Raw genomic sequence first — 25,819 nt, 5'->3', positions numbered from 1 at the left:
CTACAGAGGGAAACTCAGAGAGATGCAAATGAGTTGAGAAAGCTGTAAATCAAATTACCTTATCTAGAAATTTAACTAAATAAAAGCATTAAAATGCAGAACAGTCACTGAGGAACGAACATTAATCTTCAAGCATAAGAATTTACTACAGTCTACATATTCATATACCAGAGTACCAGACTGAGAATAGTAAAACTATATGCTCATAAGTCAATGTGCATGTACTTGGTTTTCTAACTTTTCTTTGACATCATTGCATTTTCTAGAAGAGAATTGGTCATGATGTAAAAGCAAACTCCATTCCTGGTTTGAAAATCTAACAAACCACCCTTAGCAATTCATTACACAAATAGACTTTATTATGTAAGAGATGGTGATCGGTGGAGAAGTTGAGTGTAAATTTACTTTACTATCTTCAAACTTCTAGTTTACTAAAATATACTTAAAATGATGGGAAATGTCATTGCAGGAATTTCAAAAGTAGAAAAAGAATTTTCTTTATGAATTTGAGTCATAAAACAAAATGACACAGGCACAACTAATAGGCTGACAACTTCCTCTTCAAGTAAACCAATAATTTTCCAAATTCCACCTCTATACTTAGGCAAGGCTTCAGAAGATTGAAAGCTTAGTTCATAGCCAGATTCTAAATGGGAGAAGTTAAAGTTCTTGGAGCATCTCTAAGTCTTTTTTGCTGCAGAATTGAGTGGGCTCTGAAGCAGAAAGGGATAACCTACGAGTACATAGAAGAAGACTTGAGAAACAAGAGTACCCTGCTCCTCAAGTCAAACCCTGTCCATAAGAAAATCCCAGTGCTTCTGCACGGTGATAAACCAGTTGCGGAGTCCCTTGTCATCCTTGAGTATATAGATGAAACATGGAGGGAGTACCCTCTAATGCCAGATGATCCTTCTGAAAAAGCAATGGTGCGATTTTGGGCAAAATATGTTGACGAGAAGGTAAACAAACAACAATTTAGAGTGATTTTTCTTGTCATGCAATCATTTTTTTTTTTCTGGCAGATAAACAGCATCATATGAATGCACATAGATGCATATATACTATTTATAAAATACAAACACAAGGTATTGAGTTTTTCAGTAATTATGCATGCAGTGTGTGATCAGTGCATGGACTGCTAGCCGTACAAAAGGCCATGAACAAGAGAAAGCAATAGAGTCAACACAAGAATCACTCAAACTTCTGAATAAGCTCATTGAAGGCAAGACCTTTTTTGGAGGAGAAACCATGGGTTTCCTAGACTTAGTGGTGGGATCTTTACCTAACTGGATCAAATTCATAGAAGAATTTGTTGGCATAAAGCTATTTGATACAAAAGAGTTGTCATTTCTTCATGAATGGGCACAGAGATTCACTGAAATTCCAATGATCAAAGAAAGTATTCCAATGAAGGAAGATCTCCTCAATTACTTTCGAGCTCAGCAGAATGCCAAATGAGGGGAAGTAGTACTTGTAAACAATATATTTTTGTTTTAAAATAATGTAAAGACGCAGGATGCTATCTTGATGAAATATATTACACTTCCAATTCATGTTAATCTCAAGATATACATGTATAGTATGATCTATAAAAATAAAATGAACATCTATATATTCAACTGAAATTCAGAAAAAAGAAAAGAGATCAAGACATTACACGATGACAGCGGCACCAGAAAGCAGTCCCCCCACTTTTTCCTCGAGCAACTGCTAATTCTTCATCAATGTAAAACCATATAAAGAAAGGATCCTTGGTGCTAGGCTCTCTGTCATCCTTTTGGCCTAGACTGATCTCCAAAGGTTTCAAACTTCCAATTTTTATCCTAATGCTCTCAAAAACAAAGGCCAGTATTCTCTTGTTCCAAGAAAGTCTTCCTTCAAATGTTAAGGCTCCAATTGGCCCAAGATATACTCCATTCTCAATTCTCTTTCCCTGATAATCCAGGCACACATTTGTCAGTCTTGTGTTTTTTTTATGTTGATCCATATATACTTTTCAACATCAATATCCAACCCAGATCGTCCGCAAAAGTAATGCTTTGGCATATGAAAATCACAAATAGGAACAAGAAGGTAATAACAAACGATACCAAGTTTACAAAAGTGATTATGCAGGCTATAAACATACCCAATTCACCATCTATAAGAAACTTGACAATGCTTGACTTCAAATGACTATTGAGAGTTCAAAGAAGAGCATTCTATAACCAAGTTTGAGTCTTTTTCCCCATTTCAGAAAAAAAAAAAAAAAAAAAATAATAACAAATATCACTTTCTTTATCCTGACTTCTTCTGATCATAGATTTTCTGTCAAATTAAGCATGATCATTAGAAATAGAGATCAAAAGGCTTACAGCAGCATCGAACCGCTGAACAGCTGTAATAGGGAAGTATCTACCACCCTTCAATTTCTTCTGCAAAAACCAAAAAAATCCAAAGAACCTTCATTTCTAACACAAATGGCTAAACAAAAAGAATCAAACTTTGCCATCTCATAAGTGCAAGAAGAATTCACCCCAGAAGTAAAAATGAGCATCCAAGTTCTCCCTGGTGATTCTGTCCCACCAAGCGTTTCAAGAAACCCAGCAGGGTCCAGTTTTGCATTCTCAAGCACAGATAGAGCTGCCAGAATCTCCTCTGCTGCAACCTTTCTTGCTTTTGCAGCATTCTTGAGCACTTTCACACTCTCCTCAACTTCCTTCAATCCCAAAAACCACACAACTCAATCAAAACAGTAATCTTTCTGGGTAATTATGCAGCTGAAAGATGAAACAGTCAAGTAAGGACTTCAGTGAAGGGAAAAGCTTACTCTGCTGAGCAGTGGTTCCTGAGCAAGCAGAGGGGTGGCTGTGGCACTTTGGTCATTTCCTTCAAGGGTTGCTCTGGTTCTTGATGTTGGAAATCTGGGAAGATTAAAGTTTATGGCTTTAGCATGAGTTGGAATTTGGAGAGGAAAATTTGAGGGTCTGAGAAATGCTTGAGAAGAACTCAGAGCCATTAAGTAATTGAGAGTGCTCAACTGTTTCCAAGTGGATTAGATTTTTATATGTTTCCATTAAAAAGCAGGGGGACAATTTTTTACCTTTTTTTTTTTTTTTGACAGATGGACAATTTTTACTTTCATAATAGGTGAATGAGCTCATTATCAGTCAATTTGTCACTTTACATAATTTCATAATTTATATTCAAAATTACATTTTAATATATTCTCTACAAGAAATCAATCGTATCAGAAATTCTTTAATCATTCAATTTTATCATAAATATGATTTTTGAAACAAATAAATGAATGCTAAATAGTATCTAATTTGATTGATTTTTTATAAAAATTAATCTTCATATTATTTTTTCTTCTTGTCATGTTGAAAGGAAATCGAACATTTGATCGAGTCCCAACTCCCAACCACACAAACGCTTGAGTTAATCCAAACGGCTAAAATCTTTACACTAATTTTTCTTTTTGTTACATTAAAAAAGAATCGATCATCTGATCTATTCCCAACCTCACAATCACTTGAGTGAACCCAAAATGTTACAATCTTTACACTATTTCGCAACACAATGAACACATGAATGGCTATCGTGAAATTAAAAATAACGGTGCGTTAGTTATAAGTTTGCAACGAGAATAAATGAGCTCGTTTACCCATAAAAAAAAACAGGAAAAGGAAAATAAATTACATTGATCCGAAAAAGGAAAAACGGGTTAACCCGAAAAATTAAAACAACCCCGAAATTCCAGGTGATGAATGCAACGATAAAATCGACACTTCGATAGCCCCAATCCCTCACTCCCTCTCTCACTCCTCACAGTCTGGTGAGTCTGATATTCAAACCAAATGACCTCTTGATCCATAAAGCCCTCATTTTCCGATCATAATTACCAAACTTGCCACCATGTCCTCCTCCCGCAAGCTCCTCTCCACCCTTCTCCGCACCTCCCTCCGCCGCACCTCCTCCTCCTCCTCCGCCGCCGCCAGGCCTGCACTCTCCAGATCCCCCATCACGCGCTCCCCCGGCTACCTCCTCTCACGCGCCGCTCACTACTCCACCTCCTCCGCCGCCGCCGTCTCTCCTCCTCCGAAATCCGGCACGCCGTCCACGACCGGCAAGATCACCGATGATTTCACCGGGAAAGGCGCCATCGGCCAGGTCTGCCAGGTCATCGGCGCCGTCGTCGATGTCCGGTTCCAGGACGGCTTGCCGCCGATCCTGACGGCGCTCGAGGTTTTGGATAACTCGATCCGATTGGTCCTCGAGGTGGCTCAGCATCTCGGTGAGAACATGGTGAGGACTATCGCCATGGATGGGACTGAAGGACTCGTTAGAGGTCAACGAGTCCTCAACACTGGCTCTCCTATCACTGTAAGATCCTACTCTCTAATTTGGATCCTGAAATTTACATTGTTACTGTGAATGTATGTTTTTTCCAGATTTACTTCGGTAATTTTTGTGGTTTTGATGTGTAAATTTTTGCTGAAATGTAAATGTTTGAGTGAATGGAAATGTGAATTGAAATTTTGTGTCTTTAGGTGCCTGTTGGAAGAGCAACCCTGGGCCGAATTATGAATGTTATCGGAGAGCCTATTGATCACAGGGGTGAACTAAGTAAGTAGGAAGAAGCTCTGAAACCTGAAATATTGTTATGCATTTGAGTGTTTTGTAAATATATTCGGGCGAATAAATGTTGTGAATGAATGTTGTTTTGTTTGGATTTTGTCAGAGACCGATCACTCTCTGCCCATCCATAGAGAAGCGCCGGCCTTTGTTGAGCAGGCTACCGAGCAACAGATTCTTGTCACTGGAATCAAGGTATGAGTTTGATATACCCGTTTTTTTTTTTTTTGGTTGAGTTTCGTTGAGAGCAACACAGTTAGAAAGTGAAAAAGAAACCAATTTTGTATACAAATGTGAAGGAATTGTTGTCTATGTAGTTTCTTTTGAAGGATAATTATATATTTCAGTTCCCGGTAAAGACTGTCTTGGGTGAACTTTTCTGTTTTAAAACATAGAACTCTAAAGTTTGAGCTACTTTTGGATATTGTTATGGATGGTACCATTAAAGTTGATCGCTTGATATCATTTTACTGTGCATCGCCCACAAATTAGTAATGTTTTGGTTCAAGTATCAGCTTATCTGAGAATACTAAATCCTATGTGCTAAGAAAATAAATGTGTTCAAATTTCAATGTAACTGGTGGTGATGCTTATAGTTGAATTGCAAAAGATTGTAAATGCTTTTTGATCTGTTCTCTTTGTCATGGACTATTTTAGACTCTGACAGAGGAGACCAATTGACATTTGTGTCTAATACCTGTCAGGTTGTTGATCTTCTTGCTCCTTACCAAAGAGGAGGAAAGATTGGGCTCTTTGGTGGAGCTGGTGTTGGAAAGACCGTGCTTATTATGGAACTTATCAACAATGTTGCCAAAGCTCATGGTTGGTTCTGTTAAAACACATTTTAATTAACCTTTGTTAAAGTTAATGACCTCTGGAATAATGAAAAACTTAATCCTCCATCTGCAGGTGGTTTCTCCGTGTTTGCTGGTGTGGGAGAACGTACGAGAGAGGGTAATGATTTATACCGAGAAATGATTGAAAGTGGTGTCATTAAGCTTGGAGAAAAGCAGGTTAACTTTTTACAAACTACATTGTAACTTTTTATGATTCTACTTTTTCTTATGTTCTCAATTACATTCCCCTTTATTGCAGAGTGATAGTAAGTGTGCTCTTGTATATGGTCAAATGAATGAACCTCCTGGTGCCCGTGCTCGTGTTGGGCTCACTGGCTTGACTGTGGCTGAGCATTTCCGTGATGCTGAAGGGCAAGATGTGCTTCTCTTCATTGATAACATATTCCGCTTTACTCAAGTAATCTCTCTCCCACTGACAGTTACATTTGAGTTAACATTTTATTAACTTATTTTTTGTTAGAAGAGATACATTATAAACTTATTCTGATCTAAATCTGTTTTTTTTGTTGTTGTCTCCATTCCCCAGGCTAACTCAGAAGTGTCTGCTTTGCTTGGTCGTATCCCATCTGCTGTCGGTTACCAACCTACGTTAGCTACTGATCTGGGAGGACTTCAAGAGCGTATTACTACAACCAAGAAGGGTTCTATTACGTCTGTTCAAGCTATTTACGTACCTGCTGATGACTTGACAGATCCGGCTCCTGCAACCACTTTTGCCCATCTTGATGCCACCACTGTGCTGTCACGACAAGTATGTAGCCTTTTATTCCCAAAAGATTTAAGTTTTTTTTAGGAATCATTGGCAGACACTTTTTTTTATCTGTTTACCATGTTCCTGTTCTTAAATCTTATGACTGCTGGTTCTTGGTCAGATATCTGAGCTTGGAATCTATCCTGCGGTTGACCCCTTGGATTCTACATCTCGCATGCTCTCGCCTCATATTCTAGGAGAAGAACACTACAACACTGCTCGTGGTGTTCAGAAAGTTCTTCAAAACTATAAGAATCTGCAAGATATTATTGCAATTTTGGGGATGGATGAGCTTAGTGAAGATGACAAATTGACTGTTGCTCGTGCTCGTAAAATTCAACGGTTCTTGAGCCAACCTTTCCATGTGGCAGAAGTGTTCACGGGAGCTCCTGGAAAATATGTGGAGTTGAAAGAGAGCATTACCAGTTTCCAGGTGATCAAGTTTTTCCATTTTTCTATTTTGTTCCCCTGAATTATCTACCCATTCCTGCACTTGATAGAGCTTTAACGCTAGGTATTTGTTAAATTGACACATATCATCCATGCTTAATCCCCTCAACTGTTTAAACACTAACAATTAGCACGATGCATGATTTCCATTTAGTCTATTCTTTCAGTTTTCTATGTTTATTCCTTTAGGTATGTACCTGGCCATTCTCTGATGTTTTGATTTCGGATGTTGTTTCTACAGGGAGTTCTGGATGGGAAATATGATGATCTTCCTGAGCAATCGTTCTATATGGTTGGTGGAATTGAAGAAGTCATTGCTAAGGCAGAGAAGATTGCCAAGGAAAATGCTTAGGTCATGTGGCTATTATCTGTTATCCTGAATTTCCAAAGAGCTAATAATGTCGGCATTGGTAATTCTCAGGAATTTCATTTGTTTTGAGGAGAGAACTGGCTTTTTGAGCTAAAGCATTAATTTTGTTAGGGTTGTATTAGGTAGAGAGATGAGGAGCGGGCATATTCTGTTAGGTCCCTTCCCTTGTGCAATAAGGTATGCACTTGTGTGTATTTATTTACTTATAAGCAGTTCAGTTCATCAAGAAATGTGCCTTTTTTTTTTTATCTTTTTTTTTTCACGTTTTGTTTCATGTTGCAATCTAGTAACAAAGAGATAATCTTAGAAAACCATTCTGCACGTAAAACCTTTAGTCTGGGATTTACAGAACAGATGCAGAATAGTGCATAATGATTTACCGACTCCCTTTATACTAGTTTAGATGACTTCGCAAATTGCAATCAAGTTCGAAGCCTATTAGAAGCATCACAACTTAAAGCACAAAAAAGAAAAATGCGTTTGCACCTCTCGTGAAAGGTGGATTACAAGTGTGTACTGCAGCAATTTTACTTGTCACTACAGCACATTATAAATAGAACATAACAATGAAGCTCAAGGATGTTCATGCTTCACAAATCACAAGTACTAGGACATCGTGTTCAAATCAATCTTCCTTGCGTCTAAGCACCACAAGGAAGTTAACTGGCTTCCCTGTGTCTGTGGTGGAGATATGCTCTTCACATTTTTCCCGATACAAATCGAAGAGCTTATCTATAAGTTCCTCTCCAAATTGCTGCTTCAATATCCCCTCCATGCCAGCTCTAATGTGAGAGGCAATTAGTTGTGGCATTGAGCTAGTGTCATCTACCGGGGGAACAAGCAAGTCTGCCACCATCTCTATGCTAAAACATCCATTTCTTTCTACAGCAGCTGCTAGTTCTTTGGGAGACATTGAATACACAGGTATGTTAAATGAATCTACCTTCTCTTCGCTAACTACTCCCTGCATACACAGAAGGAATAATGATGTCTTGTTCAATTCCAACATAGAAGCAACAAGAAGTAGAGCTAAATTTAATAAAGTTTTACATATATAACTCTCTTTCTATTTGCATTTTGTGGCTGTGTAAGGTTACACAATTTCCATGTTTACTATGTATGCATGACTTTACCTTTCTAACCAAGTCCATGAGGGAGGCTCCTAAAAGCTGTAAGACCATGTTTGGCAGAGCATCAGGTGTCACTGTGGCGGCCTGGAAATGTAAGTACAATTAATCCTCCGTACACAATCTCTTGTGCCCTGGCTTGCTGGAAGCTCTCCATGTCATCACTATATTGAGTTTCATAAGCCCTTATTACTTCATCTGTGGCATTTGAGTAATGAATGTGTCCTTTGTTCCACGCAGGACTATTACTATCTGCTACTGCTGTTGGTACTCTAGAGAGCCATTGAATGGCAGTAGAAGAGTAAACAAAGTTAATGGAAGCATTAGGTAACACCTGTTTGTAGAAAGAACCAGGTACACCGGCTGCATGGTATTGCCTGTTCTGAGGGAGGGACTGGAAGAGCATGTTAAAGTCATTTGAGGCATGATCATTAAAGAACACTTGAAATTCGGGAATCTGAGAATTCAGCCCTTGGCTTCGATACTTGGACTCCACAGCTTCAAGTATGTTTCCAACTGCCATAAAAGTATTTGGTCCAGTAGAGCAACCCAGATCTGCAATGCGAAAAGACTTGGAAGGTAAGAAACTTTTGATGTCCAGCTTTTCTGCAACTGCCTTGTTCAGAAATTCTTTGGCAGCATCGACAGAAGCTCTCTGCAAAAGGAGAGATTGTGCGGGTTACTTCTTCTCTCTTTAAGTTTGTGCATGTTACTTTTAGCTGAGAGGATAACAGAGCTTTTAATTTGCTTTTTCTCTACAGAAGTATCAATCATAAACTACAAGGTAATTAACTGAGGGAAATAACTAAACTAAAGCATAGTATACTAAAGGAGAAACCTGCAGAATGGAGTTTTTTGTATAGCTATTGGGGCCATCTCCACCTTTCATAGGATGTGCTTCAAAGACTTTACTGGTATTCTCTGCTGCCATCTCTTTGTTTCTCTCTGTTTCTCTGTGTATTGCATCCTGTATTGTAGGGGTCGTCATAATTTATATCTACTACTAGTCCACTACTTGACACTAATAAAAAGACAAAGCAAATTAGCACCAAATAAAAAAGACAAAGCAAATTAATTAAGAAAAGAAATCAACGATAATATCCTTAGCAATGTTGTAGTATGTGAGACACATGCCTATATTTTTAAGGCTTTAAATTAAGCATCAGGCTTACAATTTTACTCTGGCTTTTGTATGGACTTTAAAATTACCAGAAATGGTTCTGGTGAATGGCATTGGATATGCCGGAAGCATGACAACTACTATTTGCAGTATATTGTATTATCTTGAAATTTTTTTGTATGTTTCCCTTCTTTCTATGTGTTTCGGGATTGTATGGCATTTTATATTGCGGACAACCATTGTTATTATTCTGCTACAGCTACTTAATGCCATAATCCAGTAATCTAAAGACAAAACGCTAATTAAGAGAAGTGGAAGACAACAGAGAACGTCAATGGTGTTGATGCTATGAAATACAAATTGTTTGTCTTTTCTGTTCATAATTACTCTCTCCATTCAAGCCGGCACGTCATTGATTTAGATAAGATCAAGGAAATTTCTAACTACAAGCATATTCAAATCAATCTGCCTTACGTCTAAGAACAACAATAAAGTTGTGTCCAAGCACAGCAAGAAAGTTGAGCGCATCATGCTCACATTTTTCCCGATACAAGTCGAAGAGCTCATCTAATATTTCTTCTCCAAATTGCTTCTTGACCATCCCCTCCACGCCAGTTCTCAGGTGAGAGGCAAGTAGTTGCGGTACTGAAAGAGTGTCATCTACCAAGGGATGAGGTAAGTTTGCCATTATCTCTACGCTAAAGCATCCATTCTGTTTCACAGCATCTTCAAGTTCTTGAGGAGTCATGGAATATATAGGCATGTTGGATGAATCTACTTTCTCTTCGCTAATAACTCCCTCCATGAAGGAAAATAAACATGTTGTGTTGGGCAATGCAACATAATAACAGCAAGAATAATAGAATCAAATATGGATTAGTTTCTAAGTAAGATTAAGAGAAGTTATATATTATGTGTAGGAACACATTTCATCCTAAAGGGGCTATACATTTGAAGAAGCTAATTTTTCTAACACTTCTGGTTTAGAAAGATTATATTATGCTTATGACTGGATCATATATTGCTTACCTTTCTAACCAAGTCCATGAGGCAAGATCCCAAAACTTGGAAGCTCATATTTGCCCAAGCTTGAGAACTAGCGGAGCCATTGGGGCGGCCCGGAAAGATAAGTACCATTAGTCCTCCATACACAATCTCTTGTGCTCTAGCATGCAGGAAGCACTCCATGTCCTCGACATATTGAGCTTCATAAGCCCTTACTACTTCATCTCTGGCATTTAAGTAATGAATTTTTCCTTTATTCCAAGCAGGACTGTGTTTGTCCAACACCTCTTTCGGTACTCTAGAAAGCCAATGAATGGCATAGGAAGAGTGAACTAAGTGGATGGAAGCATTAGGAAATACTCTACTATAGAAAGAACCAGGCACACCGGCTGCATAGTATCGTTTGTTCTCAGGGAAGGATATGAAGAGCATGTTAAAGTCATTTGAGGCATGGTCATTAAACAAGACTTGAAATTCTGGGATTTGTGAATTCTGCCCCTGGCTTTGATACTTGAACTCCACAGCTTCAATCATGTTTTCAACTGCATAAAATGTATTAGGCCCAACAGAGCAACCCAGATCTGCAATTTTAAAGGAGTTTGAAGATGACAAGATGTCTATGTTGAGTGTTTCTACAATTGCCCTTTTTACAAGTTCTTTGGCTGCATCCACAACTCCTCTCTGCAAAAGCCAAGATTGTGGAAGTTACTTTTAGTTTTGGCTAATTTGTGCACGCTATTTTTAGTTGAATTTATCCAAAATTTTGATATTTTTTTTTCCAATCACAGGAGTGGAAATGCAGTGAACTATCTGACTCAATATAAGAAGAATTGTGAGGGTTCATAACTTCATATAATTAGACAGAATTAAAGGAAAAGAGTATTTACTATCTTGATTTTATTCCATGCTATAGCATTCTTACATCCTAGAAGGCTAGAAGTGACTGAAAAGCTTTGGAAAAAGAAGAAATTAACCTGCACAATGGAGTTCTTGGCATAGCTGTTGGGGCCATCTCCACCTTCCATTGGATGTGCTTCAAATACATTACTGGTATCATCTGCTGCCATCTCTCTCTCTCTCTCTCTGTGTTACAATTGGTGCTAATCTATGTATGGCGATTTGTGTTGTGGGTACATTGTTATTATATCTGCTACAGCTACTTGATGCAATGCAAGAAAAACTGATCTACTCTTATTTTTTATGGCATTTTGTATTGTGAAAAACCATTTAGTCTTCTGCTACAGCTACTTGATGCCATAATCCAGTAATCCAAAGACAAAATGTTAAATAAAAAAAGAGGAAGTCAATAGAGAACGTCCATGGTGATGATGCTAATTGTTTGTCTTTTCTGTTCATACTTATTCTTTCCATTCCAGCTTTCATGGTAGAGACAAACACTGAAGCATCAATTACCTTTCATAATTGCTTTGTGTATTGATAGATGAAAGTAATCAGACTTTTAATTTACTGATGATACTTGGTCAGAAAAAATAAAAACTCATATACCAGCTTAAGCAGCATAACATAACTTCAGTGATGCTTAGTAGAGTTGTATTAGAGCTCAAAGCATAAAAGAACATACAGTATAAGAAAGCCCCCTTAAAGTACAGGCAATCGTGTTTTGAGTCGAAGGTTCTCAAACGTGATCTGAATTTGTGTACCATTCTCTCACACATTATTATAAGTTCACACTGCAGCAATTTAACATGTCACTTAGGCATATTACAAATAAAACATAATCATCAAGTTCAAGTTCACAAACCACAAGTACTGAAACAGCATGTCCAAGTCAATCCACCTTGCGTCTAAGCACAACCAGAAAGTTGACTGATTTCTCTGGATCAAGTCTGGAGTCATGCTCTTCACATTTTTTGCGAAACAAATTAAAGAGCTCGTCTAAGATTTCTTCTCCAAATTGCTGCTTGAGGAGGTCCCCCTCCATGCCAGCTCTCACGTGAGAGGCAAGTAGCTGTGCCTTTAAGACAGGGTCATGTACCAAGGGAAGAGGTACATCTACCATTTTCTCTATGCTAAAGCATTTATTTCGTTCTACAACAGCTACTAGTTCTTGGGGTGACATGTTATATGTTGGTATGTTAAATGAATCCAATTTCTCTTTGCTAACAACTCCCTGCATGAAAGAAAAACACACAGCAAATATGTCATGAAGTTTTTCATGGTTCTCTATCTTCTTGCATTATAATTTATAAATGTGAAATTTAAACTTGTTATTTTGACAATGTATGAATAGCTTTACCTTTGTGACCAAGTCCTGGATGGAAGATCCTAAAAGTTGGAAGATCACATTTGGAGGAGCATCAGAATGTGGGGTGCCATCGAGGCGGCCTGGAAAGGTGAGTACAATTAGTCCTCCATACACAATCTCATGTGCCCTAGCTTGCAGGAAGCATTTCATGTCCTCAGTATATTGAGTTTCATAAGCCCTTATTACTTCATCTGTGGAATCTGAGTAGTGAATTCGACCTTTGTTCCAAGCAGGACTGCTACTATCCATCACTGCTTTCGGAACTCTTGAAAGCCATGGAATGGCATAAGAAGAGTGAGCAATGTGAATGGAAGCATTAGGAAATAACCGGCCATAGAAAGAACCTGACACACCAGCTGCATAGTATCGCTTGTTCTGAGGAAGGGTTTTGAAGAGCATGTTAAAGTCATTTGAGGTATGATCATTGAAGAAAACATGAAAATCAGGGACTTGAGAATTCAGCCCTTGACTTTGGAACTTGGCTTCCACAGCTTCAAGAATGTTTTCAACTGCCCGAAATGTATTTGGTCCAGTAGAGCAACCCAAATCCACCACACGAAAGTGTTGGAAGGAAAAATTTGTATGTCAAGCTTCTCTGCAATTGCATTGCTCAAAAGTTCTTTGGCAGCATCCACACCACCTCTCTGCAAATGAAGAGATTACCCCGATTACTTTTAGTTGAGAGGATTCAAAATTTTGAGTTTGTTTTTTTTCTCTACAGTATCAAAAATTAACTACAAGGCGATTACTGCAGTGAAATAAACATCAGCAAAACCTTGGTATGAACAAACCTGGAAAGTGGAGTTCTTGGCATAGCTGTTGGGGCCATCTCCACCAGTCATAGGATGTGCTTCACAGACTTTACTGGTATCCTCTGCTGCCATCTTTATGTTTCTCTCTGTCTCTCCGTGTATTTCATAAGGGTCACTGTTAGTTATTTGTACTGCTTGGCAATTGAAACTCACAAAAAGACAATGCCAATTATCGCCAAAAGGAAGAAGGTGATCTAGGAAATTAATAAGTAAAAGCCAAGAAATGTCATCGTTTGACCAAAAAATAAAAAATAAAAAAAGGAAATGTCATTGGCAATGGCGTGGTTTTGTGAAGCACATGGCCTATCTTTCAAGAAATGTTCTCTTTTCACATGGTTTAGAATTATTTCTCAGATCTCTATATATAGTTATATACTGATTCAAATCTAGATTATCTACAGAGTATGGTGCTGGTCAATGGCTTGAGCAGTGATGTGCCAGAAGCATGTAAGCTACTATATTTGTATTGGTAGTATATCAAAAACTTTTGTTCATCATAACAAAAGCAGGCAACAGAATTTTTTTTTTTTTGTGTTCTTGGAATTGTATGGCATTTTTTCTTTTAATTGTTGAGGACCATGGATATTATATATACTACAGGTAGTTCATGCTTTGATCCAGTAATCCCAATTCCCACGACAGAGTCAATTAAGGAAAGTGGAAGGCAGTAGAAAACTTCAATGATAATGATGAAGTGTAATTAAAATTGTTCTCTTTTTTGTATTGCACAAGTTCCCCATACCCCTTTCTTCTTGTTTCGTTTTGCAGTTTAAGAGTAGTATAGATGAAGTTGTAGTTTTTGCCCAAAGCCCAAGTAATATAAGAGTTTGCAAATTAAGAATATTTACGAAAGCTACTACAATTACATAGATTCATGTTTTGAGAGAGGTAACTAAGAAGTTTATAATGCTGCAATCTTAGATGTCACTTATTCAGATAAGATCAAGGAAATTCAAGCTGTAAGCATGTTCAGATCAATCTGCTTTACGTCTAAGAACAACAAGAAAGGTGTGTCCAACCAGAGTGTTAATTACCGATTGTTCACATTTTTGTCGGTACAAGTCGAAAAGCTCATCTAAGATTTCTTCTCCAAATTGCTTCTTTATCATCTCCTCCATACCAGCTCTTATGTGAGAAGCAATCATTTGGGATATTGAAAGAGTGTCGTGTACCAAGGGACGAGGTAACTCTGCCATTATGTCTATGCTAAAGCATCCATTTCGTTTGACAGCAACTTCAAGTTCTTGAGGTGACATGGAATACATAGGCATGTTAAATGAATCCACCTTCTCTTCGCTAACAACTCCCTGCATAAAGGAAAAATAAACACATTGCAGGCATAAGGATGTGCCGTGCAATCCAACATATTAACAACATGAATCGCATGTTGAATAAAATCTGCATTGTTTGCTAGGTAAGATTAAGAATTTATGTCTACTAATAGCAATTTATCCTAGGGAACTATAATGCTAGTGTTTAAGTATATTGGTATTGAGAGAGATTGATGAGAGAAGTGTGTTTCATTATAGAGAATAGGAGCCCTATATATAGGGATTACAAAGTGCATAATCTAATGTTACAAGGAATACCAATCCGTGTAGGATTGGGAAATCTAGAACCTTCTCTCCTATTCCTATTCCTAGTTTGATAAGGCACACTAAACTTGATTTTCCTTCAACACTCCCCCTTGTGCCGCTCAAACTTGGTAGTGACGCTTCATCCGTTGCCTCGTTAAAAACCTTGCCAGGTAACAAAAACCCTGTGGGACAAAAATAATCCTGGTCGAAGGACAAAAAGAGCACAACACGTCCTTCACTCTTCGAGATCGAACATGTAGACATCATAACTCCCCCTGATGTCGATATCTCCCCCTGATTGCTACAATCGTGGGAGTTCGGATAACTTTCTCAATCCGATGCTCTTCACATGTTTCTCGAAGGTGGATTTAGGTAACGACTTAGTGAATAAGTCCGCTACATTATCCTCTGATCGGATTTGATTCACTTCAATCTTTAGAAGTGATTGTTGTTGCTGATTATAAAAGAACTTAGGCGATATATGCTTGGTGTTGTCGCCCTTGATGAAACCTAACTTCATTTGTTCAATACAAGCTGCATTATCCTCATAAATGCATGTAGGGTCATCTGTGGTAGACTTCAAACCACAACTTCCTTGAATGTGTCGAATTACAGACCTTAACCATACACATTCACGTACAGCTTCATGTAGAGCAATAATCTCTGCATGATTTGAGGAAGTAGCAACAAGGGTCTGTTTCGTAGACCTCCAAGATATCGCAGTGCTTCCCATGGTAAAGACATAACCTGTTTGGGAGCGACCTTTGTGAGGGTCAGAGAGGTACCCTGCATCAGCAAAGCCCATCAAGACATCATTGTCGTTTTGATGGAGGGAGATAGGAGGACGCCGGCCACCATGAGCGGCGGCGGCGCCGGCGCCGGCAACATGGCCGGCGGCCATTCCATGGACGGGGGCGTTTTGCCTTTTTGGGTCCGATCCCAATTTTCCGTCATTCCTTTTCTCTCTGTAGGGATAGAATAGGCCCATATCAATCGTACCTCTTAGGTATCGAAAGATGGTCTTTACACCAATCCAATGGCGGCGTGTTGGCGCAGAGCTGTGTCGAGCTAACAAGTTCACTGCGAATGAGATATCCGGTCTTGTGCATTGAGCTAAGTACAATAATGCGCCTATTGCACTTAAATAGGGCACTTCGGCCTCTAGGGGTTCTTCGTCCTCATCCCTTGGACGAAACGGATCTTTTCCGGGCTCAAGACTACGGCCGATCATGGGAGTACTTGCAGGCTTTGCTTTATCTTCATTAAAGCGCCTTAGGATTTTCTGAGTATATGCAGACTGATGGATCAAGATTCCATCACTACGGTGCTCGAGTTCTAAACCGAGACAAAACCGTGTTTTCCCAAGATCTCAAATTCGGATTTCAAGTATTTAGCAGTTTCCTTCAACTCATCTAGAGTTCCAATTAGGTTCATGTCATCGACATAAACTGCTACGATTGAAAATCCGGAACTTGTTCTTTTAATGAACACGCATGGGCATATTTCATTGTTAATATATCCCTTCCCAATCAAGTAGTCACTTAGACGATTGTACCACATCCGTCCGGATTGTTTTAATCCATATAGTGAGCGTTTTAATCTTATTGAAAACGCGCTCCGTGGTTTAGAGCCACTTGATTTGGGTAATTGAAGTCCATCTGGAACCTTCATATATATCTCTGAATCTAGATCCCCATAGAGATATGCTGTAACCACATCCATAAGCTGCATGTCAAGTTTTTCGGAAACTACCAAACTGACAAGGTAGCGGAACGTTATAATGTCCATTACGGGAGAATATGTCTCCTCGTAGTCGATTCCAGGGCGTTGTGAGAAACCTTGCGCCACAAGGCGGGCTTTATATCTTACCACCTCATTTTTCTCATTACGCTTTCTAACAAAGACCCATTTATGGCCAACAGGCTTTACACTTGGGGGTGTCTGCGTTACAGGCCCAAATACCTGTCTCTTTGTTAGTGAATCCAATTCAACCTGGATCGCATCTTTCCATTTAGGCCAATCTGCTCTTCGTTGACATTCTTCAACAGAGCGAGGTTCGATATCATCATATTCTATAATTCCTTTTGCAATATGATATGCAAATGCATCATCAATCGCCATAGAATTTCTATCCATCATCTCATGTACACTAGTGTAATTTATGGAGATCTCTCTATTCTCTGGAGTTGGTTCTGACATTGGAGCGTCCCCCAATGATGTCTCTTGGACATAACCATAATCCGGAATATTCTCATGAGATGGATTATTTATATCGATGATTAATGGATTATTCTGTGCCAAACTCGCTTTCTTTCTTGGGCGAGAATCCATCGAACCTATAGGCCTCCCGCGCTTCCTGGCAGGAGCCATGGGCCTAGCCACAACGTCACCATCACTGTGAGAGGGGACGTTGGCGCCATGCTCAAATCCTCTTGAGTTAGCGTCATGTCCTCTAGTTTTAGGGACATCAATCCTTGCAGGCACGTTTGCAGCAGGTATGTGTGATCTCGTCACTTTAGCGATATCAGAAAACGCATCAGGCATCGATTCTGCTACGTTCTGAAGATCGAGAATTCTCCGCACTTCAATTTCAGACTGTGCGGTTCGGGGATCAAGATGAGACAGAGTGGGGACAGACCACGACAATTCCGGTCGTTCCTGTTGAACATTGATGTTCTTATCTCCCCCTAACGATGGGAAGACTGTCTCATCGAAGTGACAATCCGCAAATCTAGCGGTAAAGAGATCGCCTGTCAAGGGTTCTATGTAGCGGATAATCGTTGGAGAATCATATCCAACATAAAGGCCTAATCGTCTTTGAGGACCCATTTTGGTGCGCTGTGGCGGCGCAATAGGCACATAGACTGCACACCCAAATATGCGTAAGTGTGAGACATCAGGCTCATACCCAGTAACCATCTGGGACGCAGAGAAGGGTTGGGTGGCAGTGGGCCTCAGACGAATAAGCACAGCTGCATGCAATATTGCATAGCCCCAAGCAGAAATAGGGAGATTGGTGCGCATCACCAATGCTCGAGCAACCATTTGTAGTCGTTTAATGGTGGCTTCTGCGAGACCATTTTGGGTATGAACATGAGGAACAGGATGTTCAACATCAATCCCAATGGACATGCAATAATCATCAAAAGTCTTTGATGTAAACTCCCCAGCATTGTCTAATCTTATAGACTTAATGGGATGATCAGGGTGGTGAGCCCGTAACTTAATTATTTGTGCTAGGAGTTTAGCAAATGCAGCGTTCCTTGTGGACAATAGCATGACATGTGACCAGCGTGTCGATGCATCAACCAACACCATAAAATATCTAAATGGTCCGCATGGTGGTTGAATAGGTCCACAAATATCACCTTGGATTCTTTGCAAGAATGGTATATTTTCTTTGGTGTCCTTTGCATAGGATGGTCTCGATCCTAACTTTGCTAAAGAGCAGGCTTTGCAGAACGAATAATGGGCTTTAGAAATAACCAATGAGGATTTTGGTTGAGCCATGAAGTCACTTTTGACTTTAGAAGCAGAAATTGGAGTCAGGGGAGCAGGGGTGGCGTCAAAGCCACCCTGGAGCCGCAGGGGGATGGCGGCGCCGGCTAGTGGTGGCCGGACTTGAAGGGGGAAGGCGCCGTGAGGCGTAGGTGCTCCTCCTTGATCCAAATTTCGAGTTTTACTTCCTTTCGTTCTGAAAAAGGGATGTCCGTGTGAAGTCTTTAATATACGGATCATCATGTCACGACCTGGGTGTCCCAAACGGTCGTGCCAAAGCCTATATGTGTCGGAATCCCATAAATCATCTCTCATGACATGGTTGGATTCAATGACTCGAATAGTGGTTGCATACAACCCACTAGAGCGACACATAAGTTTCTCTAAGACTCGTTTATGTCCGTAGTCATTAGAGGTGATGCAAAGGAACTCTTGTCCATTCTCACAATGTGTTTCCACATGAAAACCATTGGCTCTTATATCTTTGAAGCTCAATAGGGTTCTTCCTGCCCTAGGAGCATAAAGAGCTTCGGTGACATTCAAAGTAGTGCCATTAGGCAACATAAATTGAGCTGGTCCTCGACCATGAATCAATTGAGATGGTCCAGCCATCGTAGTCACAGAAGATCGAGTAGGCGCCATCCATAGGAATAGCTGCCTGTTTCGAAGGATGGTATGTGTAGTGGCACTATCCACGAGGCATTCGAGCTCTCCGGGAAACATACTGAAAAATAATAAAGTTCGAATTTAGAATATGTCCAAGACATTTGAATAAAATAAGTCGATACTTTATTAATGATAGCCAATGATTACATCAAAGTTTCTTGACTAAAATCTAATCCAATATAAAATCAAATAGTAGACAAATCGTAGTCACTTAATCCGTTCGGTAATTTCAATTTTGTTGTGACCAGGTAAGGTAAGGTGAGATTTTGGTGGAGCGTTGCTCACTTTTAAAACCGTTCTCTCAGATCAAACCTTGCCTAGACATCACAAGTACTCTTGAGTACGCCTAGAGGGAAAAAGTTAATACAATAAGTCATGTTATTGATTTAAGGCATAATTGCCATTACATGATTCTTGGAAAAAATAAAGGACTATACTAATCAAAATCTGCAGCATCCTTGTGCAATTCTTTGTCAGATTTAAAGTCCGCTATGGTGAGATTGGCGTGTGCATCATCACCTTCTTCTTCTACATCTTCGGCAAGATAGGTCTCATGTTCTCGAAATTCCCTATATGCCTTGTAATGTGCAGCTAATTGTTTGCTTGCATTGCATTGCTTGAACCAATGTTCAATAGATCCACATCTATGGCATGCATCATTACGATTTCCTCCCTTGAATTGAGATGCATCTTGTGCATGAGGACGAGATTGGCGTCCGTGTTGGACATTGGCGCCACCCCTATGGCCGGCGGCCTTGTGTCCCCCTCTCCCACGTTGGCTTTTGTTGCCACGTGTTCCCGCTCCATTGTGGCGGTTTCCTTCCTTTGTAGGGCGGTTATATGGACCAAAACGTCCGTTATGTCCCTTATTGTTAGGGTTCCGCTCCTTGCGCCCTCCTTTGGGTGCATGATTATAATTCGCCTCCTGAACGCTCTTAGTTCCGATAGGCCTTGAATTATAATTCTTCACGAGGATATTATCATGCTTTTCAGCTACAGACATAATAGTAATGAGCTGATGAAATCTCGTGATCCGTCTAGTATCGAATTCCGTTCGATATTGCTTTGAGAGCAAAATTGCTGAGACGGGGAAGGTGGAGAGAGTTTTCTCAATTAGTTCTTGCTCTGTGACTGGTTGTCCACAGAATCCCAACATGGTTTTGAGGGGTAGAACTTCTGAATTATATTCAGCTACAGACTTGAAGTCGGCGAATCGTAGATTGCCCCATTGAACTTTCAAGTCAGGGAGGAGGGTATCCTTGATATTACCAAATCGCTCTTCTAGCGCGACCCATAATTCTCTAGCATCCTTGATTGCCATGTACTCCAGTCGGAGTGATTTATCCATGTGGCGCCTCATCAAGATGAGGGCGGTGGCATTGTTCGTAGCCGTACGCTCAAATATGAGAGTAGGATTAGGAGCTTGAATTAAGGGTAGGATCCGTTTTGAAGTGAGATGGTGCTCAACATCCGTGGCCCAACTATGATATTCCGAGCCAGTTGAGGTAAGTGCAGGAAAGTCAAGTTTCGACATCCTGAAATAAGAAGAAGAAATATATTAGTTTCGGAGTTAAAACTTCCACGACAACTAAATATTTAAGATTTCCGAGCTATGCTACCAAGAAATCGATTTCCAAGAAAATTGGATTAGACCGAAACAATGATGTTTATTAGGTCATAAATCGATGCTTGCGGACGCTCTTAGTCCGAAGTCTTACGAACGCTCTTAGTTCGTTAATTGCGTGAATCCCCACGATTCCACTTTTCAATGATCGAACCCACGTTATAAGAAAGGTGGGATGTAGAAGAAGGGAGGTTTTCAAGTCCCCGAGAAAAGAATAAGAAATATAAATTCCGAATTATAGGAACTTCAAAAACTTACTCTTTTGAATACTTACTTGTATTTGGATCACGCGCGTGTCGATGCAGGCGTGATGGAGCGAAGCAATCCTAGTAGAGGCGTGCAGCGAATGCGGGGCAGCAGGGGCTGCGGTGGTAGTAGTGGTGCAGGAGCAGCGGAGGCAAACTGCAGGAGCAGCAGCAGTGGTGTAGGGCTGCAGGTGCACGGGTGAGTAGGTGGGGCAGCAGCGTGCGCAGGTGTGCGTAGGGAAGCAGGGTGCGCAGGTGTGCGCGGGGCAGCAACGGGCGCAGGTGTGCGCGCGGGGCAGCAGCGGGCGCAGGTGTGCGCAGGTGTGCGTGCGGGGACGCTGCAGGGGCAGCACTGGGCGCGGGGGCTCGCTGGCAGGTAGGCAGGCCGAGAGGGCTGCAGGAGCAGGTGGGCTAGCAAGGGGCTAGGTGCTGCAGGGGCAGTAGGCACGCAGGTAGGCAGAGAATTGCAGGCAAGTGCTTGCGGCAGGTTTCGGTGAGAAGAAATTTTTTTTTTTTTTAGGGTTTTTAGTTTTCTGTTTTTGTGGCTAGAGTCGTGCTGATAACGTGTTTAAGTATATTGGTATTGAGAGAGATTGATGAGAGAAGTGTGTTTCATTATAGAGAATAGGAGCCCTATATATAGGGATTACAAAGTGCATAATCTAATGTTACAAGGAATACCAATCCGTGTAGGATTGGGAAATCTAGAACCTTCTCTCCTATTCCTATTCCTAGTTTGATAAGGCACACTAAACTTGATTTTCCTTCAACAGCTAGTTGTTAACGTTGAGTTAAACAAGCTAGCCATTTGTTCCATTTTTAAACACATCATCACTGGATCAATCGTTGCTTACCTTTCTAACCAAGTCCATGAGGCAAGATCCAAGAAGTTCCAAGCTCACAAGAGAATGAGAATGAGTAGAGTGATCGGGGCTGCCTGGAAGAGTAAGTAGCATCAGTCCTCCATGCACAATTTCTTGCGCCCTAGCATGCAGGAAGCATTCCATGTCCTCGGCATATTGAGCTTTGTAAGCCCTCACTACTTCATCTGTGGAGTTTGAGTAACAGATGTGTCCTTTATTCCAAGCAGGACTGTTTCTATCCAATACCTCTTTTGGCACTCTAGAAAGCCATTGAATGGCAAAAGAAGAGTGAACAACGTAGATGGAAGCATTAGGAAATACCCGAGCATAGAAAGAACCCGGCACACCAGCTGCATAGTATCGCCTGTTCTGAGGGAGGGACTTGAAGAGCATGTTAAAGTCATTTGAGGTATGATCATTAAAGAATACTTGAAATTCAGGGATTTGAGAATTCATCCCTTGCCCTTGGTACATCAGTTCCACAGCTTCAACTATGTTTTCAACTGCGAAAAATGTATTGGGTCCAACAGAGCAACCCAGGTCTGCAATTTTGAAGGAGGTGGAAGATGACAAGATGTCTATGTCAAGCTTTTCTGCAATTGCCTTTCTTATAAGTTCTTTGGCCACATCCAAAACTCCTTTCTGCAAAAGCCAAGATTGTTACTTTTTTTTCTGGCAAGTTTGACAATGCTACTTTTGGTCGAGAGGATCCACAACACTATATTTTTCTTTTCTCTCTGTTTTCCCTAGTCAGGTTTAACTATAAGAACTGAGAAACTATGAAGGTTCATACAAACAGATAAACTAACATAAAATAGATTCAACTATCTGATTTTGTAGCATTCTTAGACTATCCCAAGTCCTAATAGTAAAGAAGAAAACCAGCATATATAGTAGAGTTCTTGGCGCTATCATCTCCAAATTCCATTGGTTCTGCTTCAAACTGTTGAAGGAATATCGATTTAGTGTGCCTTATCAAACTAGGAGTAGCAATAGGAGAGAAGGTTCTAGATTTCCCAATCCTACACGGATTGGTATTCCTTGTAACATTAGAACTAGCACTTTGTAATCCCTATATATAGGGCTCCTATTCTCAATAATAAGAACACATCTCTCTCATCAATCTCTCTCAAATACATTATACTTAAACACGTTATCAGCACGACTCTAACCACAAAACAGAAAACCAAAACTCATTCACAAAGCAGCCCCTAGCCTGAGCTAGCCGAGCCTTCGCTGCAGCCCGCGCGCCCGTGCGCTTGCAACCTTGCACAGCAGCCCCTGCTGCCCCCTTCCTGCAGCCCTGCGTTCCAGCCTGCTGCCATCGAAGCATCACTGCTGCGCAAACAAGCCAACGCACACCCACTGCATCTTTTTCCCGTTCCTGTGCACATCCGTCTTCTTGCAAGCCTCGAAACGTCTAGTTCGGAAGCTCAGATCGAAAAACTTTCTTCATCAAAGTTGTTCGTCTCTGTCTCTTCCATCTAACCTCCGAATTTCAGCCTTATCGGAGTCATATTGAGATCTGTACACCAATCGAGGTACAAGCTGTTCAGAACAGAATCTGCTCCGAATTTTCACCAAGTAAGTATTCAAAAGAGTAAGTTTTGAAGTTCCTGTAATTTCAGAATTTATATTCCTTCTTCTTTTCTCGGGGACTTGAAAACCTCCCTTCTTCTACATCCCACCTTTCTTATAACGTGGGTTCGATCTTTGAGAAAAGCGGAATCGTGGGGATTCACGCAATTAACGAACTAAGAGCGTTCGTAAGACTTCGGACTAAGAGCGTCCGTAAGCATCGATTAACGACCATATAAACATCATTGTTTCGGTCTAATCCAATTATTCTTGGAAATCGATTTCTTGGTAGCATAGCTCGGAAATCTTATTATTTAGTTGTCGTGGAAGCATTGGCTCTGAAACTAACTTGTCCCTGTTTCATCTCTCGGGATGTCAAACACGAACAAACTCGATTTTGTTCCATTGGATTATGTAGGCAATGTTGAAGGAATATCGATTTAGTGTGCCTTATCAAACTAGGAGTAGCAATAGGAGAGCAGGTTCTAGATTTCCCAATCCTACACGGATTGGTATTCCTTGTAACATTAGAACTAGCACTTTGTAATCCCTATATATAGGGCTCCTATTCTCAATAATAAGAACACATCTCTCTCATCAATCTCTCTCAAATACATTATACTTAAACACGTTATCAGCACGACTCTAACCACAAAACAGAAAACCAAAACTCATTCACAAATCAGCCCCTAGCCCGAGCTAGCCGAGCCTTCGCTGCAGCCCGAGCGCCCGTGCGCTTGCAACCTTGCACAGCAGCCCCTGCTGCCCCCTCCCTGCAGCCCTGCGTTCCAGCCTGCTGCCACCGAAGCATCCCTGCTGTGCAAACAAGCCAACGCACACCCACTGCATCTTTTTCCCGTTCCTGTGCACATCCGTCTTCTTGCAAGCCTCGAAACGTCTAGTTCGGAAGCTCAGATCGAAAAACTTTCTTCATCAAAGTTGTTCGTCTCTGTCTCTTCCATCTAACCTCCGAATTTCAACCTTATCGGAGTCATATTGAGATCTGTACACCAATCGAGGTACAAGCTGTTCAGAACAGAATCTACTCGGATTGCTTCGCTCCATCACGCCTGCATCGACACGCGCGTGATCCAAATACAAGTAAGTATTCAAAAGAGTAAGTTTTGAAGTTCCTATAATTTCAGAATTTATATTTCTTCTTCTTTTCTCGGGGACTTGAAAACCTCCCTTCTTCTACATCCCACCTTTCTTATAACGTGGGTTCGATTTTTGAGAAAAGCGGAATCGTGGGGATTCACGCAATTAACGAACTAAGAGCGTTCGTAAGACTTCGGACTAAGAGCGTCCGTAAGCATCGATTTAACGAACTAAGAGCGTTCGTAAGCTACGGACTAAGAGCGTTCGTGAGCATAGATTTTGACCATTTAAACATCATTGTTTCGGTCTAATCCAATTATTCTTGGAAATCGATTTCTTGGTAGCATAGCTCGGAAATCTTATTTAGTTTTCGTGGAAGCATTGACTCCGAAACTAACTTGTTTTTGTTTCATCTTTCAGGATGTCAAACACAAACAAACTCGATTTTGTTCCATTGGATTATGCAGGCAAAAGGTACTTAATTTGGGTCACTGATGTCGAGATCCACCTCATTGCCCGTGATTTATTGCATGCAATCCAAGAGCTTTGTCTTATAGAAACAGCTCCAGACCCTCAAACTGAGAAAGATAATTCCAAGGCACTTGCCTTTATGAAACGTCACATGGATAGTGACCTCCAGTTTGAGTTCATAAATGAGGATAGCGCCATAAAGCTTTGGCATGCGCTTCGCGAACGATATGGCAATGTTCGTGACTCCATTCTTCCGAATACAGAAGTAGAATGGAACGATCTTCGCTTCTATGAATTTGACACTGTCATGCAATTTTATTCGGAAGCTCTCAGCATCAAAGCAATGATGCGTCTCTGTGGAAAAACAATCACAGAAGACCAATTGATTGAGAAAACCCTCAATACCTTCCCCGTCTATGCTATGAGGTCCTCTGACTTATTCCGGACTCATGTAAATGCAAGGCGAATCACAAGTTTTCAACAGCTTATTGAAGCTATGGTCACTACTGAAAGACATGGCAATGAACTTGTGAAAAGAAGATTTGATAGGCTTCAAGATAGCTATCAAGAGCATCGTCCTATGGCTAGAGAAAGTCGCCATCGACGTCATGATCCATACGATCGAAATGCTCAAGAAGGTAATCGCTCAAGGCGACAATCCCACGACCGTAGGAGGCGTGATTTTGAGGGAAATAGGGTTGGAAACCATGGAGCCAACGTTGGCCATGGGCACCACTTTCCAACGCCACCAGTCCTAGGGACTATGCATATTGCGCCAATGCGCCTCAATCAAGGGAGAATCCTCTTTATGGTGTCTATTTCTG

General features: G+C 40.6%; 6 protein-coding genes and 1 long non-coding RNA gene across 14 annotated transcripts in view; 3 read left to right on the top strand and 4 right to left on the bottom strand.

Moving 5' to 3' along the window:
* The first annotated feature begins 105 nt into the window (after positions 1–105).
* On the top strand, positions 106–1,575 carry LOC112178634 (glutathione S-transferase U7). Its single transcript, XM_024316799.2, has 2 exons — positions 106–959; positions 1,117–1,575. Exons 1-2 carry the CDS (start codon positions 651–653, stop codon positions 1,456–1,458), a joined length of 651 nt encoding a protein of 216 aa, XP_024172567.1. The 5' UTR covers positions 106–650; the 3' UTR covers positions 1,459–1,575.
* Positions 1,518–3,023, bottom strand: LOC112178633. The gene is made up of 4 exons (XM_024316798.1): positions 2,810–3,023; positions 2,516–2,698; positions 2,355–2,414; positions 1,518–1,933 (listed from the first exon to the last, which is right to left on the bottom strand). The coding sequence occupies exons 1-4, from the start codon at positions 2,996–2,998 to the stop codon at positions 1,646–1,648; spliced, it is 720 nt and encodes a 239-aa protein (XP_024172566.1). The 5' UTR covers positions 2,999–3,023; the 3' UTR covers positions 1,518–1,645.
* Positions 3,024–3,761: 738 nt separating this feature from the next.
* On the top strand, positions 3,762–7,275 carry LOC112175168 (ATP synthase subunit beta, mitochondrial). Its single transcript, XM_024312829.2, has 9 exons — positions 3,762–4,365; positions 4,533–4,608; positions 4,724–4,812; positions 5,322–5,439; positions 5,527–5,630; positions 5,713–5,871; positions 6,001–6,225; positions 6,347–6,658; positions 6,917–7,275. Exons 1-9 carry the CDS (start codon positions 3,898–3,900, stop codon positions 7,025–7,027), a joined length of 1,662 nt encoding a protein of 553 aa, XP_024168597.1. The 5' UTR covers positions 3,762–3,897; the 3' UTR covers positions 7,028–7,275.
* A 122-nt stretch (positions 7,276–7,397) lies between these two features.
* On the bottom strand, positions 7,398–11,413 carry LOC112175170 (loganic acid O-methyltransferase). Of its 3 annotated transcripts, XM_040510569.1 has the most exons (4): positions 11,272–11,413; positions 10,322–10,978; positions 9,830–10,091; positions 8,959–9,139 (listed from the first exon to the last, which is right to left on the bottom strand). In XM_040510569.1, coding segments are annotated over exons 1-4 (1,014 nt in total). In that variant the 5' UTR covers positions 11,365–11,413; the 3' UTR covers positions 8,959–9,137. The 3 variants fall into 3 exon arrangements, with proteins under 3 accessions (XP_024168601.1, XP_040366503.1, XP_024168600.1); XM_024312833.2 differs by lacking the exons at positions 8,959–9,139; positions 9,830–10,091 and adding an exon at positions 7,398–8,009; XM_024312832.2 differs by lacking the exon at positions 8,959–9,139 and having other exon boundaries at positions 9,607–10,091.
* On the bottom strand, positions 7,877–8,880 carry LOC121050491 (loganic acid O-methyltransferase-like). The gene has a single exon (XM_040510572.1). The coding sequence runs from the start codon at positions 8,693–8,695 to the stop codon at positions 8,240–8,242; it is 456 nt and encodes a 151-aa protein (XP_040366506.1). The 5' UTR covers positions 8,696–8,880; the 3' UTR covers positions 7,877–8,239.
* LOC112175171 lies at positions 10,865–12,938 on the top strand. Of its 3 annotated transcripts, XR_005803148.1 has the most exons (6): positions 10,865–10,995; positions 11,086–11,129; positions 11,211–11,347; positions 12,077–12,304; positions 12,549–12,651; positions 12,797–12,938. It is a non-coding gene; the product is annotated as an uncharacterized LOC112175171 (long non-coding RNA). The 3 variants fall into 3 exon arrangements; XR_005803147.1 differs by having other exon boundaries at positions 11,086–11,347; XR_005803146.1 differs by having other exon boundaries at positions 11,086–12,304.
* The window catches only part of LOC112175169 (loganic acid O-methyltransferase), a 35,853-nt gene continuing 22,320 nt past the window's right edge, over positions 12,287–25,819 (bottom strand). For 2 of the 4 annotated variants that reach the window (XM_040510571.1, XM_024312830.2), the window contains 4 exons: positions 21,840–22,490; positions 14,410–14,682; positions 13,355–13,467; positions 13,072–13,207 (listed from right to left, as the gene is read on the bottom strand). In XM_040510571.1, the coding sequence (XP_040366505.1) occupies positions 13,450–13,467; positions 14,410–14,682; positions 21,840–22,490 (942 nt within the window). In that variant the 3' untranslated portion in view covers positions 13,072–13,207; positions 13,355–13,449. Of the gene's footprint in view, positions 12,429–12,554; positions 13,208–13,354; positions 13,468–14,409; positions 14,683–21,839; positions 22,491–25,819 lie in introns of those variants that run through there. The other 2 variants (XR_005803145.1, XM_040510570.1) reach the window with 2 other exon arrangements.

The sequence above is a fragment of the Rosa chinensis genome, chromosome 7 (genome assembly GCF_002994745.2).
Source record: "Rosa chinensis cultivar Old Blush chromosome 7, RchiOBHm-V2, whole genome shotgun sequence".
Classification (NCBI taxonomy): domain Eukaryota; kingdom Viridiplantae; phylum Streptophyta; class Magnoliopsida; order Rosales; family Rosaceae; genus Rosa; species Rosa chinensis.
This window is presented reverse-complemented; position numbering and strand designations above follow the sequence as displayed.